At 37.3% G+C, this 20,650-nt stretch overlaps 1 protein-coding gene across 1 annotated transcript in view; it reads left to right on the top strand.

Moving 5' to 3' along the window:
• SH3TC2 (SH3 domain and tetratricopeptide repeats 2) overlaps positions 1-16,339 on the top strand; it is a 43,839-nt gene extending 27,500 nt beyond the window's left edge. Inside the window, exons 9-14 of the mRNA XM_018553061.1 lie at positions 369-549; positions 7,177-7,327; positions 8,854-8,976; positions 10,650-10,800; positions 12,910-13,106; positions 15,789-16,339. Of these exons, the coding sequence (XP_018408563.1) occupies positions 369-549; positions 7,177-7,327; positions 8,854-8,976; positions 10,650-10,800; positions 12,910-13,106; positions 15,789-15,926 (941 nt within the window). The 3' untranslated portion in view covers positions 15,927-16,339. The remainder of the gene's footprint in view (positions 1-368; positions 550-7,176; positions 7,328-8,853; positions 8,977-10,649; positions 10,801-12,909; positions 13,107-15,788) is intronic.
• Positions 16,340-20,650: the final 4,311 nt, after the last annotated feature.

Raw genomic sequence — 20,650 nt, 5'->3', positions numbered from 1 at the left:
GTTGTTCACCCTGCAAGGGAATTTTCTCTTACCGTAGTGAATGTGAAAATTAATTTTGCAAATAATACTCAATCGCGAGCAAGGAAAAAAAAACACAAAACACCCTGTATTTTTGCTTGCATATGATTGAATGATGGATGCCAACAGAGTTTTACCTCATTCACTAAGCTAAGGAAACATTCCCTTGCAAAATGAGTAGCCCATTCGCCTTTAGCAAATCAACCCCAAAACTTCATGTCTTCTAAGACATTAAACATTTTACAAAAATGCCATTTTGTCTTGCAGATCATTGCAATTACATTTGATTTGATCTCCACCTTGAATGTGATTAGTTATATAAGTTTTTGTGCTATTCATCTGTTGTATAGGTCAACTCAGTATCATTGAAGGATTGTCCCATTTCTACAGTGAAGTATGTCCCAGCACTGGAGCACAAATAGCATACTGTGAACACTGGGTTCATATTGTACAGCAACTGAGGGACAGGCAAAAAGAAGGAGATGTGCTGAGTACTCTGAGCCAGCTCTACCAGACTCTGAATACTGACAAGTAATCACCAGCAATTATGACTTAATCAGTTACTAAGAATTACAAACATCTCATGTTTTATTTACACCACATTCAGTGATTTTAATTGTTCGTGAGACATATATACATGTTCATACCTTTGTACATCCTAAGGTCATATATAGTAAGTATAAGTGATCTGCGTGCATCTCTGCTCCTTCAATACCCAATGCAGCAGATTGCACATGTGTTTATTCATTTGTCATTGTAGAGGTCCTTCAATTTGATATGCATGGATACTTGTACATACTCTGTTTAACTTGCTGTATATACACCTAAATAGGAGGACAATAATAGAAGTTAATTGGGATTACATTTGTTGTCTCTGTAGAATTGAAGTGACCCAGTCAGCACTGGCTTGCTCGTACACAAAACCATACCTGTAAAAGTAAAAGGAATACATAAAAGGAAATGTATGGTTACATTTCTGATGGCTTGTGTGTTTAAACTCTACCACTTTACTGCTCTTTCCTGCTGTATGTATTTAATATTTTTGGGTGTATAGAATACGTCGTATGCTGTGGTTTCTCCAACCAGCTTGTACGTCACTACAGGAAGTTGGAATCCGCAGAGGAACCAGAGTGTGCAGCCGGGGAAATGGGTATTCTACCCATCTAAAGGCTGAATATTTGCAACATCTAGGGAGCAGCAAAGAAGGAGAATTTAAATACGAAGGCAAAGGAATGGTAGTATATATTCATTTTTTTTACAGGTATGGTTTTGTAGAAAAGTCACTCAGTGTTGACAGCAATGTGTGTCGCATGGCTGCTTTTGTAGTCTTTTCTCAGGGGGGCATGTGACAGGGTTGACAATAGAAGAGCACGTTTGGAAACCCCTATCATCCTATAACAGGAAGTGCCTGAAAAAAGACACTTTTGACAGGATCAATAGATATTGTTTAATAAAAGCTGCAGATTTTAAAAGACTGAAAGCAACTTTTGTAATGTGTTTAACCTTTTATATTAGATTTTAGTGACCGAGTTTAGACCTAATTAAAATGATCTTTCGAATGACCTGCTTAGCATCTTGTATATAGCAGCTAAACCATATTTAATATATTAGTATGTTACACTTTAAGCACAGAAATAGTTCTAAATGGCATCAATGAGAATCTATATTTTTAATTAGATTTAGAATCTGCCAGTAACCATGAAAAAGCTGCACTAAAATAAATTTAAACAATGGTTTATAGTCCTGCTATTTTACATTGAGAACAGATGGTTGTGAGACGCTCCTTTTGCACATACTTGCTGCTAGGGAATGTCCTGCATCATGGGTATCCATAAAACATTGCGGGGTTCATTCATAAAAAAAATCCATATATATGAAAAAACACCCTGAATGGTTTACAAAAATGTTTTTTGAGCCTTGGTTACTTTGGGACTCTGAAGCAAGCAAAGCCCCGTTAATTCTGTTGAATAGGGAAGAGCGTGTCACGAAGAGGAGAAAACCTGTCAGACAAGTTTGACAGGTCACATTTCGGAGCAGTCCTATGTGCACTGCAGGGCACAGTGTGGAGTAATTAAGCAATGTCCTGCGAATACCAATCATCTACCCTAATAGGCCCCTATAAGTGTTCTCTTTCTGCAGATGCCATACACAATGGCCATAAATAATATATAATGAGTCCACCATATTATATTTGTAAAATCTAATCTGGGGTACAAGCAGAGTATCTTAAAGAAGAACATTTTAATTAACCCTTGCAGTGGGGCTATGCACACTCTGAACTGACTCCCCGCTTCTCTGATCTCTGAAGCATTTCTCCTCCTCCAGATAGAATGTTCCCCAGCATTCTCTCCTCCATATACTTGTGTAGAACATGATGACACAAGGATTTTTAGTCCGCTGCAGGGGGGCAGAGAGGCTCTGGGGACCAAGCTCAAATGATCAGGTGAATAAAACTTTTTTTAGCAACTAGACACAAACGAGCAGGTAGCCCTTGCAATGCGGGGGCAGCCCCACTGCAAGGGTTAATAAGATTTTTTCCCCGGAGCTCTTCTTTGGAAGGTGAAAGGCAGTGTACTAAATTTTAAGCTGGGGTCCTCAGAGACAAACATTTTACTGGCCCATTCATCCTTCATGATAGTTTTAATACCATTTGGCATTATGTCACTTTTTAAAAGCCTAGTACAGCAAAATAGAGAAAGGGATTTGAAGTAAAGAAAAAGCTTCTTTCTACAGAATGTATTGTCAGAATATCCTCTAGAATATCCTCTAGGTCCCATTACACTTCACGTCTGCTCTAGTAAAGTAGCTTATTTCCCTGTAAACCATGTATTAAAGAGAATGTGCACAAGAAGTCATGAGTAAAAAACAAGCCTACTCTTATGTTAAAGTTAAGGAAAAAAGTGAAGTTTCCATATAGCATTCCGTGTGTGATGTTACATCGACATTGCAGCAAAAGCCTGTAATTAATTTGCAGTGAGATGGAACTCAGCTGGACTGAGAAAATAGCAAAACGTTACAATGTATCAAGGCTGCCAAAATAAACTACCATATAAATTAAAATACAAGATAACCTAATTAAGAGAAATGCCTACAATATGGTGATCATATGTTCTACAAGATAAGAAATGAGGACCACCAGCCGTCAAACCCTTATTTGAAGCAAAGCATAACTTTTATATTCAGAATTTAGTTTTTAACATTTTTTTTACCTTTTATGGCGATGTTTTTTTACATTTCATCACACTGTGTACTGTTTTCAAACAAAATGCTATTTTTATTTTTGTAGTTATTGTAAAAATAGAGTCATTGACATTGGTAAAAAATAGTTTAATTACAAATTTAGCAGACTCTACAGAATACCGTAAAGGCTATTCTAAATCAACTGCTACTGGTTTAGATGAAATAACTTTCCTTACAAATAGATCCGGTATTAAAGTATATGCAAACCCATAACTAAAGTCTCATATAAGCTTTAATGTGATAATAACATTTTAAAAATAAATTTTCAGTTTCTGTATATCTGCAGCTTTATGATGATTCTGCTCATTAATGTCAATTATTCAGGCACTTTTGGGTTTGGGGTGACAACTGATTTCAATTCTGCACCTGTCTGTGTCATACTGTCACTTGCCCCCTTAGTGGAGTCTACAAGTGGCCATGCCAACATACATGGTCCGGAGCATTGATGTGCAGCTGATGTTGGAGCAAGTGCATGTAGGCAGGAAGTGGCAAAATCAAGCTGGGAGGAGATCAGTAGCACTGAGATGGATGGGGGGAAAAAAAGGTTGAAAAAAAATTAAATTGTTTTATGATGCATGGTGCTGCAGCAAACCAAATGTCATCTAGTTAGGGTTTACATCTACTTTAGAGACATAACTTGATGGACTCCATTTGGCCATTGACATGCAAAACACATAACTTCTTAAATGTCTTTGCAGTTCTCCATAGTAGAGGCAGCTGCAAATATAAATACAAATGTAATGCCTACCTTACTGTAAAAACACTTTACCTTTGGTCTTCCCTTATGGTCTGGTTCAGAAGTGTGCATATGAAAAGCCCTGCATATAATCATACATCTTAATAGGTACACTTTACATGGACTCTTACAACTCTTCATTTACAGGGAAGTGGTTGGTAGTGGCTTCTTTCTGATTCCGGATGCCCCACTAAGGCTCTTGGCTCAGGCTTCCTCATTTACATGCGGACACAGCTCAAAGCTGTTTTAGCATACATGTTTAGTTTCTCTGAAAGTCTTAGAGTTCCAGGCTCAAAATACCCTAACAGTGCCTCTAACTTTAGAGGAATTAGCAAAGTATCTGGAAAGTGAATATTTTGAATGTGAAAATCCAATCTCTAACTAAGATAAATGTAATCAATCACAAGGGTGCTAGGAAACACGGCTCCTAGCTACAGAATATGGAAATGGAACTCCTCCACAAATGTACCCCTAATTACAATGGCACTAAAGGAGTTAAACCTTAAAAATGCACTCAAGTACCTGAACTATTAACAATACTATAGATTATTTGTGGATCCAGCTGTAGATCCTGTGAATTCATGCTGACACTGTCCTTCTTTCTGAAGGGTGGCTACTTTTACTCCCCATGGTCCTTTGTGCAGAGGCGTCCCCAGGCTGGGTGTCACTGTGATGACCTCACGCACACTTAAGTAGGGGAGAAAGTAGGGGATGTTCATCTGGCAGGATTGAACATCATTTTGGTGTCACCCAGTGGGCCACACAGGGACAATGGTGTGACAAGGGGGGTCCTTGTCACGACACTGTCCCTGTGTGTGTTGTAAAGTAGCAACCTCTCCAAGCTCGCTCCCTTGATGGACTACAATCTCATTACAAATTAGTAAACTAAATGTCAGATTGTAGTCCATTACGAGAATGAGCTTGGATTGGTTAATACTTTATAACACACAGGGACCTGTTAAGGAACCAAAAAAACATACAGAAATTTAAAGTGCAGGTTTAAAAAAATAAAATGAGTTTATTGAAAACAACAACAAACATAAATGGCAAAAAACAATAGAGAAAGTCCGGGACGTAGTCAATGCCAAGCCAGACGTCAGATGCCAAAGCGGGTAGTAAGCCAAACCAGGTCGGGAAACACTGACAGCAGGATGAACGTAACGATAGCTGGAGTCAGGAACCAGGAGATCAGTCAGGCAGAGCCAGGGTCATACAAGGAGAACAGGAATTGCAGAGCACTTGGTAGATCAGAACACATGCAAGGGGCAGAGACTGAATGGACAAGCTGAAGGTTAAATAGTGAATTGGTGTTATTATTACTCTGAGACAGGAATTTGCCATGAGTTTGTCAGTAGCTGCAGAATGATGGTGTTTACGGGTTTGGGTCATAAAAGGGCGCCAAAGAGAAACAACTGTGCCAAACATACTGCAACAAGCCATGCTGCAGCCGACTGGAGGAGGAAGGTTAAGAACCCACAGGACCATTGGGAACGAAAGTAGCCACCCTGTGGAAGGGAGGGCAGTGTCAGCACCAATTTAGAGATAATTGAAGGATCTACAGCTGAGTGATACACAAATAACATACATTTGTGTAATAGTTAAGGTATTTAATGAATTTTAAATATTTAACTTCTGAGTTTAGTGTCACTTTAAACATGATGATTATTGGCCTTTCTAATACTGTATTAATGTAAAAAACATACTTTCGGCTACTATTTGCCACATTTGATGTAGACTGCAAGAATGTATTTCATTGCTTTTCATCTATTATATCTTTATTTGGCGGAACCAAAAAAATCCACTTTCTGCTAAATTGTCTCCACCATCAATAACTACACAGCGATAGAGGTAGACAAGAAAATACCCTAACTCTAGTCAAATCGACAAACACATTTTACCAGTTCTCCTTAAAGTTCAACTGAAGCCAAAACTTTTCTTTTCTTTTTTTTAGTTTTGGATAGTGTATAGCAGGATTAGAACACCTGTCAGGTTTTTACTGCTAACATTCAACATCCTGTTACGCACCATTACCCAAAATCAGTGTAGTAGTAGTGTGGCACAGCACACATCTAAAGCAGAAATAGCCAGAACTCCTTTGACACTATTTTAAAAGCAGAGGTGCTAGTAGGATTTATTTGCCACAAATCTATGTGGAAGACACACTGCCCCATCAATGCACCTCTGTATAGTATGGTGCCTAATCCAACAAAGCTTCCATCTTGGGACGTACACAGCAATAAATAGATTGTATGTCTGGAGACAACCAATTCCTTCTTAAAGGTGCAGTTGCACACTAAAATAACAGCACAGCACACAGGCAGCTGGAGACCTCTATTGTGACTTCCTCATAGATTTCCAGCAAATATATGCTACTAACACCTCTGCGTTTAAAATCTAGATGTGAATTAATCAAAGTTGGAGCAGACAAAATCTGGAGCAGCTGTGCAAGACAACCAATCAGCTTTTATGTTTATTTTTTAAAGCTTAACTGAACAAACTAAAGCTGATTGGTTACTATGGGCAACTGCTCCAGATTCTGTTCTCTCTAGTCCGTACCCCCCCCCCAATCTATTTTAAGTCTAGTATTCTAAGTCACAGTATTCACACTATTTAACAAGCATTCAAAGTACATGAAAAAAGTAAAAAGGGAAACGTCCTTTGAAGCTACAACTTCTAAAGGTGCCTGAGGTTTTGGGACTCTTGGGGCACTCTGTAAGAAGAAGCAGTAAAGTACAAGCATTGTCTGAAAGCAGAGCCTGCATATGTAACAGGCAAATGTGGAACCCCCATGTACATATTATGTACCAATTAAACATAAAAACAAGGCTATGCACATATTAAGATTATGCATTCCCTGAAAAGATTATGCGTTCTCTGTAAACCTCTGCTGCCAGGTTACCAGGGTGTTAACAGTGCTTTGTTTTTTTTCACTGCTAAAAGGGGGAACGATTAGAATCTGTCCATTTTTCAGTGCTGTCTAAAGCTTTCCCTGTCCTTGTACCACTCTATGGTAACAATGACCGTGATTTCAGTGTGACAAATGTTCCCATCCTTCATCTTATCCAAAAAACGTTCAAATAGTTTTTTTGTTGTGAGCTTCAGAACCTGCTAGGTATACTTTAAATTGTATATATGAATTAGTGAATCTATCTAATTTGTGTCAATGTTTGCCTTTATTACAGGTCCCTACGGAAAGCACTAGACTATACTAAGCAAAGTCTAAGGATTTCCATTGATCTGGGACAGCATGAAAAGTGTGCTGAAAGATGGATACAAGCTGGAAAACTGTATCATCTACTGCGAGAGGATGAGCTTGTTGAGATTTATCTGCATGTCAGTGATACCACAGGCAACATTTGTACACAATTCAGTATAGTATTTAGTATTGCAGGGATCTATGTTTACAACCATGTAGTTAGAAATGCAAATAACTTAAAAAACCAGTCCATTGAAAGTTGATATTTCAGTTAGGCTGGTGCCAGCAGGTTGAATAACTCCCATTAGGTTCACTTACTTGCCATGGTAAATTCAAAGTAGTCCCACCACTATTTATTTTACTTATTGGTAGGTTAGGTAAACGGTTAAAGTTAACAGTCCTTTTTAGGATTATTTTTTTGTGTGTATTAGCAACAACTTCTGTTGCTGTTTATTGGATGGGCCCTCCCTCTCTTGCAGTTTTTTTGGGGTATTATTTTTACTTTTTTCTTTTGGTGTTTTATACTATGCAATGGCCCTTTAACCCTATGCAATGGCCCAGCCAAAATGCTGACCTGCTGTTTTGGAGCTGTAATGCCTGGGGGACAAGAGCCACAGTAGGCTAGAGATTCTGCCACCTTGACAGAGGCATGCTGGGAGGTGGCTGACCCCACACCATCTTCTGCCAGGCAAATACACTCTAATGTTGATTTTTGCATTAAAAGCTGTCTGTTGTCTCCCCTGTTCAAAATGTACAGGCCCAAATTCTGTGCACAGATGCACTAGAATTTTTTGGTGTTTTTTTTTCTGTTGAAAAAATACACTTAAATATTGATGTTTTAAAAAAAGAAAAAATAATGGCTGTTGTCTCTACTGCTTAAAGAGCCTACAAAATGTCCTTAAATGTCTAGAGCCAGTAAAATATTTCTAATGTTTTATGTGAGACATATACACTTAAATATTGATTTTTTTTGCTGAAAAACTGCATGCGGTATATCATTTTCAACATGCTACCTAAAAGAAATTGTTGGAATATTGTCTAGGCAGGCTGTACAATATTCCTTATTTTTAATCTAAAAAATATACACTCATCGCTACTCACCATTAATCCAGTTTCAGTTCTTAAATTAAATATTCACTTTTGGTTGGACTAAAGCTGGCCACACACGTTGCAATTTTATTGTACAACTACTTTAGTCTTACCAACAGTGTAATACAAAAGCTTACTTGATGAGATATAAATTTAATGGAATATTTGGTTAGCTCCTAACACTACAAAGGTGTTGGTAAATGTAGAGGTAAAGTAAAGTTGGTAATGTCAGATTATGTACCCCTTTAGTGCTTAATATCGATAGCAAAATTCATAGGTATGCTTTTTATATGTTTTTTAATGTGCATGTTTAAATACACTGAACTTAATATTGTTAATATGATATTAAATAGATGGAAAATAACCTGAATTATAGGTAATGTCCTCTGTAGTTTTAGAATTTACCAGTACAGATGAATGACATTACATAATCTTGGCTATTACAACACAATGGGGATGGATATTGTAATGCAGCAAAAATGTTTTAAAGATAAAGCAGACATCTCAGGGGCATGATTCAATGACTGCTGATTGTTCAGTTAGTTGGAATTCACTTTTGATGACTTTATGACAGGCTGGAATCCAGGCTTCCCAGAAGTCCGAGCACTTTACTGCTACATTGCACTTGTATGAAGCTGCAGGAGATGTGTTCTTCCATGGGCTACAGAAAAGAGAGAGAGCTCTGCCTTTTTATAAGGTAATCAGCACATAAAACCGGATGAGCAATCACTGGTATAACCAGTGAACATATAACCTTAAAGTGATAGTCATTTAAAAGTGGTTATTGTAAAAAGCATTTTAATTTTACAAAATGCAACTTACCTTCCAAATGAACAGGATTTGCATTTTCTATATGATATAAAGAGTGACCTTAAAGTGACATTAAACCCTCAGATTTTTTAACATAAAACAATACTGTAATGTGTGCCTTACTGTAATCCATGGTTGTTTCCCTTCTCTTTGCTGCTCTTCCTTTTAAATCTGTATCTGTTCTCATGCTCTGCAGAACTTCTGTTTTGCAGCAGACTGCCTTGTCTGAGGAATAGATACATGGTGTCTGTGTATAGGCTTGTAACCTGAGCCAGCACTACAGGAAGAGGCCCTGAGCTGAAAAGGGAAGTTCTCACCTAGCATGAGAAGACATGAGGATTTAAAATGAAAAGCAGCAAAGAGAAGGGAAACAACCATGGATTACAGGAAGGCGCACATTACAGTATTGGTTTATGTTAAAAAATCTGAGGGTTTAATGTCACTTTAAGTGGAGAAATTCAGCACGGACTTTACATAAAAAAACCGCATGACATAGAAAAACACAGTTCGGCTGATTTACTAAAGTAGCCGAGATTCTTCACACAAAACATTGTTTAAATATTCACTTAAAGTATCCAATCACATGAAATGCCAATGGAATTGCTTTTCGCATGAGTGGATAATTGAAGTAAATATTCATAGAATCTATTGTGTGAAGATTCTCAACTCATCAGCTCAGAGTCCTGTTATCCATAATGTTGAGCAAATCTCTGCATTTTTTCTCTGCTAATGGAGCGTACATGTTGTGATTGTAACTCTCTGACCATGACAAATTGGCAAATTACAGGTTCAGTTTAAGCTGATCGCACACATTTATTTAAAAAAAATTGTAAAAGAGGTCTGGCTGAAGCTGTGCAGCCCACAAATATACTTGTGTTTATGGCAAATGCCAACATTGCTAACCCAGGCCTAAGCATTAGACATGTGCGTTTCTTTTCGTTCCGAATCGAAATTCGGACGAAATTTCAGAAATTCGGAGATTCAGATGCATCCGAATTACAGCTAAAACAAATGCAAACGAATCCGAATTCCCGATTACCCAAAATTCGTTAGCGGTAGTCCGGTCGAAATTTAATTTATTGGGGCAAAGTGACATTAGAAATTTTTTTTTTTTTACAGTCTGCAGAAGATGAAAAAAAAAAAGAAGGGTGAGGTTCCCCCCCAATTCATACCAGACCCTTTAGCTCTGGTAGGAATGTTAGGAGGGACCCTTCCCAAGTTAAAACAAAACAAAAGTGCGTGGGGTTCCCCCAAAATCCATACCAGACCCTTTCGGCACGGGGACACCCTTTGAATTCAATTGCGGACCCGAAAACGACTACTGCTAACGAATTTCGTCCAAATCCGAATCCCGCAACAAATTCAATTGCGGACCCGAATCCGAAAAACGAAATATGCAAAATCCGAATCAAAACGAAATGAAACTAAACAAATGTTTTGCTGGTGCACATGTCTACTAAGCATATCCATTGAAATATCTATTTATGCGGTATTTATATTTTCTGATTTTTACATTTATGTATATAAATAAGATTATTTGTCATTTCACCCTGTTTTCAGGAAGGTGCTCTGCCACTAGCAAAGAAGCTGGAGGACACAAAGTCACAGCTGCGACTTTACCATAAACTCACTCAGCTGCTAATAAGCCAAGGAGACTATAAAGCATCACTGGAATTTGCTACTATGGCTGTCCGACTCGGCACGCTTGTAGGTGTGTATGATAAACCTCAAGATGCATATACAGTTTTGCACATACTCAGTATCATGCATACAACATTTGATGATGCACAAGAGAATTCATATCAATGCGATGTTCCCATTCTGATATTTTAAATATTTACTTAGCCACTAAATACTCTCTTTCATGATACATTTTGCAATCTCTACTTGTGAACAAAGCAACAAAAAGGTTGGAATGTGAAGAATAAATACTTCTAGGCTTTTTATAAAGAGGCAAACAAAATTTAAAGAAGCAGCAAATGTTTAAAATGTCTGAAGTATGGGGGGAAGAGATGATCCAGCATGTTGTCATCTCTATTACCAATGATATAAATAGAGTGATTATTTAATTTTTTTTATTCTGAATGGAATTCCTTCACACTTTGTACCATGATCCTGTGGCATGGACTAATTCTTGAATAGTTGTTTATGTGTCATAAATGAGTTTTGGACAGTTTTATCCTGGTTCTGTACTGGCACATGACTGCTTAATCTACATTATTATTGGATTTCACATTCTCCATAAGGAGCTTACAGTATCTCGTCATCCATTTTCTATATTCTACATTTAAAAATAAAACTTAGGGCTAAGACAATTAGAAATTGGATTGTACAGAATAGCGTATGTTCTGGTGGTTATTTTATATAAATAATGTTATATCCCTCAGAGACTAAACATATGGTTTTTATATGTTAGTTTATCAGTAATATGCAACATGAAACAATTTCTTATGATTTTTCTCTGATTTAACCTTATGACCCCCACATTACTGAACCTGTGTCCTTTTATTTTTATCTTTCCCACAGTAAAATGTATACTAAATGTAATCAGAACATTCCAGAACATACACATCTCTTTCTAATATTAACATACATTTTTGTGTTACTAGAAATGACACATTTATATGAATTAAATAAAGAAATATACTGTGTTTATTCTCCTAAAGGAAACGTGTCCTGGGAGAATCTGCAGGCTTCCAGTGCTGGATCCTCTATCTGTAAATTCTAGTTGCTTGGTCATAATGCTGAGCTAATGACTTTAATACTTTCTGAGCCTCTGTTCTAAAACACATATGTAGATGGGGATTTTTTACTTCAATCTCCCTTTCCTTTAAAGCAGACCTATTCTGTTAGGATGCAGTGCTAAGGTTCCACAACAAAGTCAAAATACAGTGGATTGTATAACAACATTGTACATCGGGAAGCCACATGTAAATAATTGGTTACCCAACACTCCCTGATCAGAGGTTGACCACATCTTCCAGATTCATCTTGGGTGATTGATGTCATCATGCATTCTAAACCAAATCTGTCCTGCACCATGGTTTGGAAGGAAGACAGGAGTGAGGATGCTAGATGTCATCCATCTCTCCAGATGCTTAAGGAAAGCCTAGGCAACATCAGACCAAGTTTCTGGGAATACGTAGAAAATATAATTTTTGTTATAACTTGCATTAATGTAAGAAGTTATAGTAATAGTCATCTCTCACCATGAACTCATAATCTGTACAGGACAATCAACCAAGAAATAAAAAATAAAGAAGTCATGGTAAGAACACCAATTGAGGGGTCAAAAAGTCTGCAGACCAAAGTGTCAGAATGTGCTTTGCAAAAACTCTTTTATATGTGAACACCAGTATTGCCTGACATGCACTGGAGTCATGACACTTGTTAGGTACCATTTGTGTGTACTGTACTTATTTTAGGCCAGTGACTAAGTAGCAAAGCATAAGGAAGGTGATCCAGAAGCTTGCACCTTTAAAAACAAGTTGGCAGTGACAGCTTTCATATTTCTCTCCTGCCAAGTTATTTATCCCTTGCTGACCTTTTTTTAATAAAACAGCAAGGATTCGTGGTGTTCTTGCCTTCTTCTTGGAACTCCTGTGCTACATACGTGTCATGGATCAGATGTTGTACACTAGTAAACCCTACACTATTTCTATGTGGCTCCACCATTTTACAAATGTATTTCTCCAGATCAAGTCTACCTAGTCTCAGCCCTTTTCTCTTATAGTTTTCTGTATTATGCAGTGACGTGGGCATTTGAGACATTTACATGTCAAATTATGTTATTAAATTCTGTTTAATTCTGTTTCTCCAGAGGATCCATTACAAGAGCTGGTTGCATTCCATCGACTGGCAGGAGTTTACTACACTTTGCAGGTTTATGAGATTGCTGAGTACTGTTACCTTAAAGCGCTGTCAGTGTGTTCTTCACCAATTCAACATGCAGTGGAGGCTGCCTATTATGTGAAGGTGTATTGGCGTCTGGGGGACATCGCACTCCATAGGAGAAAGGTGACAGTTGTTTAGAGATAGCATCTAGAAATCCATAAGTGCTTTGGTTGAAGACCAAATTAGGCTTTTGTTCACATTTTCACAGTGTATAATTGCTTTATCTTTTTGGTAAAATGTGCTATTATTATTTTAAGATACAGCTTAGCTGTACAGAGAAGAGTGTATTTATTTACAAGGATAATTATCACAAGCACTTTGCGTTGTATTTTTTTAAAAATAAATAATATAGTACATCTAAAAGCTCTTGTTTGACAGTCTAAGCAAGTACCAAATTAACTCACTACGCAATGCACACATCTCATTATGTAAACTTCCTTTTCCCTTTCCTGACTGAGCCAAATCCTACTCGATTTTTTGTCTCACATGTTCCCTCTCCAAGACACTGCAGCTCACAGTGGGGGGTTACAGAAACATAGGGATTTTTGTCAATCAATAAAGCAGTATGGAGGACTAGGGGTGACAAGGTGCTACCTGACAAGCTACAGGCTTGCAGATCAGCAATTACAATGCTTATAGCCACACCCTCTGAAACATCTTATCATCTTCTTATCCTACTATAATGCAATTGAAGATGTAATTATAACAAAGTGCTCTAGCATATATTCTTTTTAATGGGCGGTTACAGTTTCACTTTAATGTTGTATTACACCTATATGTACTGTTGTATTACTGAAGTAAATTTGTTTTTAATATTAATGTGCATCTTTTGCCAAAACATTTTTCCTGGTTTGGGTAGAGTAGGGGACTATTAAAATCACTGTAAGGTTTTTATTGCTGTCTTTATGGAAGATACACCTTCTCTATTCGTTCTGATGGCCATTCTAACTGGAGCAGAACGTAATGGGAAATGCAACATTTAGTGATTGTTAATGGAACAGGTGAGGGAACATCTTCTAGTGGGGGCACCTGTCTTAGTGACAACTGTCTGAGATGATTTTGCTTCACATAGGAAAGATGACCTCAATTCCTGTTGTGTCTCTGGAATGAGGAGTAAAGAGTAGTCATCCCAATTGGGACAGACAGAAAAAAACACTCCCTACTTTGTATCCAAAACAAGTTCTGGCAAGAGATGCACTTTTAAGGGGAAATTTCTCTTCTCATTGGCTATGATGAGGCCATGATACACTGGTGATCATTGTTCATAGATCATATAGGAGCAGTCGCTGCCAAGTCCATTAAGTCATTGCATTGCTATTGTTGGTTAGTTGTCTGTTTACATACCTGTTTAATATCTGCTATGCATTCTAGTGTGAAGGATTGGTCTTCACTGCTTCCCTGCGTTCTAAGACAAATTGTAGCTGTGCAGAGAGAGATCACATAATGCACACTTTAATATAATGAACATGAAAATACATGGGTGGCACTTATCTCAGTTGTGGTAAGCATAAAGTACAAAGTACATAATTATAAATATTTATACATACTGTACATTGGGAAGACACAAAACAGCAGTAAATCCACAAACAAGTTTCAATATTTAAAAGCTTTACTTTTATGAATATTGCTATATGTATTGTGGTAGTATGGGGAATACAGCACAATAGTGAGCGCTATGTAAAGCCGACTTTACGTAAAAGGACAGTGTTTATTCACTCAAAGGTCAACAATCCATGTACTTCACCTAATAATCTGCTTTTATTCAGCATTTGACGCTCATCAAAACATCATGTTTTTGTCTCACCGACATTTGGCTGTCCCATACACTCCCAGGGTGTTAGTCTTAGGACTTTACCGTATTTCTCCACAAAATACAGTTCTCAGTATTTCTCAGTAGCTCTCCTCAGCTCCAACCATCTCGGTATTCACCCCTCGTGCGTCACTATCTCTCTTTGTCTCTCAAATAAGTCCCTTGGGTGTCACTGACCCTCTCAACCTCTCCCTGCCTCCCCTGGCTATTTCACATGTGCTCAAGCACGCAGCAGAGTCTGCCTGTGGCCGTGTGTCTCCTGCACACCCACAACTCCCTTGAGCTCTGGTCCAAACTCCTAATAAGGCTGCGTCAGGCCACCTGATCAACCTTTACTGGTCATTGTCAACACTGGCCCCAGGACTAGAGATTCTATCCAGCAACATTCTGGGAAACCTGGAAGAAACTGAAAAACCAGTATCTTCCCTGAAAAATTATTCACATCCTGGAAACTCTTAGACACTCTGACTCAGAGTTCTGGGTGACTGTGTTGCCAAATCACATTGCCACGCACCTCTACAGTATCTATAGATAGACATATAAACAGAGCAACCCATTCACTTTCAATGGGTCCTTAATGAAATAAAACAATAGTATATTGTGTATTGCAGTGCAAATCCAGCCTTCGTGTGCACCAATTATATAGGTAAAATAAAAGTGCACAAATAAAAGACGGGAAAAAATGAATAACCATAAAAATATTAAATTAAATTGAAAGCAAAACAAACTGCATTAACACTCTTTAGACTTTAATTGCAGAAACCTGGACCAACCCATTAGTGATCACCTTTTTCAGTGCTTTGACTTCTGTAAACTGATGAAAAGAAAACTATATTTGGTTACTATAGGTTACAGCACTTTTATATATTCTTGTTGCACCTTGCCCTGCCCTATAAAGTAAACTTAAAACTGATTTTTTATTATTGCACTTCCACTGTGTTTTTTTGTTGTTTATTGCTACACCTAGAATAAACAACTGCTTTTTCTATTAAAAGGATGCTGATGATGCAGCTACCTACCTCTGTTTGGCCCTTGCCGCTGCTATTGAAGTCGGAAATGAAGAGTTCCAGCTGCTGCTCATGGAGAAAATCTCAGATGTATATGGGAAGTTCCTTTGTGATGAAGAGCATTAAATAAAGTCTACAATTTGGCAGGAGTCAAGCATGAAAATGAAACTGTTATGCGTACCCTTGTCTACTATAAAAAGAGAAAATCCCACATCCCTCCTATTTCATATAACAGATGGACCAACCATACCACATGCATACTAATGGTTACTAGGTAATAACCATAGTGAAAAGAACATAACAATAGTTTATGTCTCCTAAAGGGTAGCCTAGAGGCTGATTCGTGACCTTGAGTCATTGCACAGAGCTCTTGCACACTGTTAGCATCTCAGGTATAAAGAGGATAATCGTATTATCCCACACAGTACTACAGAGATTTGCAAAGCATTTTACAGCCAATGTTTGTTTTTCAGCTTAGGACTCTAATATCCCTTATATGAATCATCAGGTATATTTGCCAGAAAGACAATGCTATGGCAAAACACAGAGACATAAATCTCCAAGCTTATGCTTCATTAGTAAAATAATCTCTAAGCACTTTCATGATGCACATCGTAAGGTTATCTATTTTTAGACTTAAGAGCAGTGATCTATCTAGTATCTCACCAGCACTCACAACTAAACACTGTTATAAATCACCTATATAGGCGCTTCAGTTCAGAAGCATGAACTGTTCTTGCCAACCTTTTGGCACAGTTTTGGATCCACCCCAGATCACCAACTCATGCCCTGTTTTGCTAGATTATGCATCTAACTTTACCTATTTTTTAAGCTACACCCACAAAGTTACATCCCAGGCTGTTCCAGGAACTAATAGAAGGTATTCATGTAATGTTAAGTATAAGGATGTCAGAACATCACAGAAAAATAACATATCTCGTTAATAAATACTGTAATGGGAATTTGTTTATGCAAGTTCTGGCCTTTTACTAAATCTTGATGATATTTTTGAAAAATAATTCATGAATCCGTATATTTACAATATAAAAACACATTTTTTAATCATAGCCTAAGGAGGGCATTAAACTTGTGGTGTAGGTGAGGGATCAAATAAGACATTTCTGGTAGATCAAGCTGTGACCAATGCTTCCTTTAGTTATAAAAGGGAAAACTTGTGGATCATATATCTGCTCCTGAATCATGCTTATCGGTGATGTTGTTCACTGGCTTGTAGGGACTGATCTTGTGTCCACACGTTCTACTTTTACATACTATGGGCACCTTCTTGCCTTCTAAGAAGGTTCCTCAACTCTATAATCACAGACACAGAGAAAGAAGGGATGATGAGAATGTGGTTAAGACTGTGATGAAGGAATGTGAGAGATGGAGGTAAGTTCTGGGAAGCATAGTAACTCTCAGCTGTACTCCTAGGCATTGTGGATACATTTCTAATTTTTGAGTTAGCACCATGGCATTTCAAGTACTAGCTAAAAAAGTGTCATGTAGGTGAGTGAAACTGGGATGCAATCAAGCTATAAAAAACATGTAGCCGACAGCAGTCAATAACTTTTCATGTTTTAAGCAATGGTATGAGAGGTGTTGGTATGTGTTTACCCTTCCGCTATTGATATTTCAAGATTAGCGCTGTATAACAGGACCTGAACATACCTAGTCATAAAGAAGACAAAACCATAAGAGCCCATAGGAACATCAACAAAAATATGCACTTTCCACAATCCAGAATGAAGATTTGTATTAATACATTCAAGTTGTAATTGATATGAAGCAACTTACTACTTGAGCCTGTCAACATCTTTTAAAATAATTACATGTTTTGTTTTTAAGTATACTATTTAATACATTATTAACATTATTTTACTTTTATATCATAAGAATACCCATGATTTCGTGAAGAAATCTGTTATTTTATTGTTTGGAATTAAATTATTTTAGTGAAAAGTATGACTAATTATTTGTAATGGGGTTGAATACATATAATGGAACTTGTCATAACACATGTAAAATATCAACAATGAGATCTAATCTGTTAACTAAAAATAAGTGAAAATGCTGTTTTGTATATTTAATTTTTAAGAATTATTTATACATTTCTTGCTTAGAATTTCTGATAACGATAGCCTGAATGTTGACATTGTTTACTGATTCTACATATGGCGTGCATCTGGACCAGCGCTTTGGTCATTGCACTGTATGTCTTACTAAAACAAAAAAACAGTTAGAAATTATGAATGGGACTTTTCAGGCGCTATGATAATACATTTCACATATGCAGTTTGTAAAAGAATGATCAATTTATCACAAAATGTCTAAAAGATACACATTCAATTAAAAATGACTCAAGTTAAAAAGATGTTACAATAATTTATGTCATGAATTATTACCACATAAATTCGTCTCAATACCCTACCATTGAGCATTTTACATATTCCATAGTGTCTATGGGGCTGATGTATAAAACTTCTGCCCAGTGTACAGCAGAGCAAATGCCATTCACATGACATTATGGCCACTAGATAGAGCAAAGGAGCATAGTAATTCTCTATGGTCCTTGGCTCCATCTAGCGGCAGTAATGCCATTCAAATGACATTCATTCGGCTATATGCTGGACAGAAGTTTTATACATCGGCCCCTTAGTGATTCATCATCTAAATCATTGTACCAACCAAGATCTACCATTGGAATATGTACTTTGGTGGGGTGTTGAGGGGAATTTATATAGAACTAGAGGCTGTTTGCAATACACAAATAATTAATTATAAACTTTGCTTGTGAAATCTATCCTGAAAATTCCCAGTCAATTTCCAGCTATATTTTTGCTCTCATACCAAACATTCTACACATAAGTTAATAGATTATTGCCTCCAGCCGCCAGTTAAGGAGAATAACCGTGGAGATCAATTACTTAAAGGCAAAATACATTGGCTTTGTGCATTACAAAAAACTGTAATCGGATTAATAACAGCGAATGCATTGTGCATATAGTTAAAGTGCTTTGCTATAAGGCCACAAGGTAGTCTATTACCTCTTTGTAATAAGGGAAATGCTTCTAGAAGCTTTTGTTTCTTTAGTCCAGGGCTGGAAAGAAATTAAGGATTCTAAAATGGTTCCTATAGGCAACTAGAGGTTTTATTTGTTAGAGCACTTAGAATACGTAAATTTCATAGCTAAAGCTGAACTCCACCAACAGTTAAACATACAAATGGAATAGATATAAGGGAGGTTATGTACAGGTCTTGCCCCTTGCATTGCAGCACAACTAATTGGCTCTTTTTGCGGCTTCTCCCCATCTGAGCTCTGCTATACGTGGACTACAAGAGGCTGATACCAGGTCACATTCAGGTACTTACACTGCTTGCATTTAAAAAATCAATTTCATTATGTATTAATCATTACAGAGATGCATTCATTTGTGTATTTCATATCTGCCTGGAGTCCAACTTTTACAGAGTACGTATAACCAAAACGTTTTGTATAGAGTCGGGAAGGGTTTAACCCCTGCAAGGTTATTGCTGTCTATATATCATTGGGGAAACTTTCCTTTACTTCCTGTTCCGGAAACCCAGCAAAAAGTTACAGGTAATATTCCAAAGTTTGGGAAATTCCCCTCTTAGACCGCTGTCCCTGTAAGAGGTGTCCCAATTGGAAGATTTCTCCTTACCTCTTGTGCTAGGGACAGCTTTAACATTTTGGATTTCCCTTCACTTTCCTTCTCAGTGACAGTACTCCCCAGGGTAAATAGAGAGGGTGAATTTTATAAATAGGGGCACAGATGGCATTACAACTAGAGTGTCTAAACCTTTACTACTCTAGAACTAGCAAAAAATGTTTTGATTAGAGATCCACTTTAATGAGTTCTATGTTTTGGCACACGAATTAATATGACCTGCCATTTAAAGTATTATCTAGTATAGTATCCTGTGGCTGTCCATGTTAACACTTGTAAATGAAAGGAGAGCACCTTACCCATGTCGCAGAGGAATTTCTCATGTACTGAACTGACATGTGCATGGGGCAGTAAGGAACATTTTGTAAGAGATATAGGAACAACATATAAAGCATCTATATGCCTCCACTATCATATTTGTCTTTATATTTATGTATTTTTAGCACTAGTGAACACACTTCAAAAAAAGCAGTAAAAACCTGATAGATGTTCTAATTCTTCTATACTCCATCCAATACTATCAAAAGGGTTCCATTTGCACTTCCATTTGAATGTATCACTGAATAGCACATAATAAAACATACACATATACACCAATTGCTTTTAGTTCAATGTTAGCCAATTGAAAACTATGCATGAATGTATTATCTGGTAAAAAGCCAGAGATAAAATTAGAGTGAAGACCAGGTGAAGAATATGAACGAGATGGTTGCCTAAAGGTGCCGGAAGGAAAATTGCATCATGCTGCTAGGGGTGAATAACCTGATTGCAGTTCATTCTTAAACTAAGCATGCACATGTATATAACTTATAAGATATATTATTTAATAAAGATTCCAGATGTCACTTGTGGCATCACGGGTCTGACCTCTAAATTTAATTTCACATGAATGCTACATGATGTAGGTTCTGTTTTATAAATTCTACATATTTGCAATGTAGTGTTTGCTAAAGATTTAGGCTTATGTACATGTAGCCTGTTTAACGATATATTTTCAGATATGCAGTGAATACAATTCACCCCTTAGGTATGAGACCTAGCCAGCACTTAGAACTGGACTCCATCAGCAATGTGCATGACCACTTAAAGCCCAGCTCCCAGAAAATGAAAAGTTTTCCCTTGCAGTTGGGGTACCCCCGCATTTCAAGGGCATATATGCCTATG

Source organism: Nanorana parkeri, unplaced genomic scaffold (genome assembly GCF_000935625.1).
Source record: "Nanorana parkeri isolate BGI_ZX_2015 unplaced genomic scaffold, ASM93562v1 scaffold107, whole genome shotgun sequence".
Lineage (NCBI taxonomy): Eukaryota > Metazoa > Chordata > Amphibia > Anura > Dicroglossidae > Nanorana > Nanorana parkeri.
Note: the sequence above shows the minus strand (reverse complement) of the source record. Positions and strands in the feature narration are given on the sequence as shown.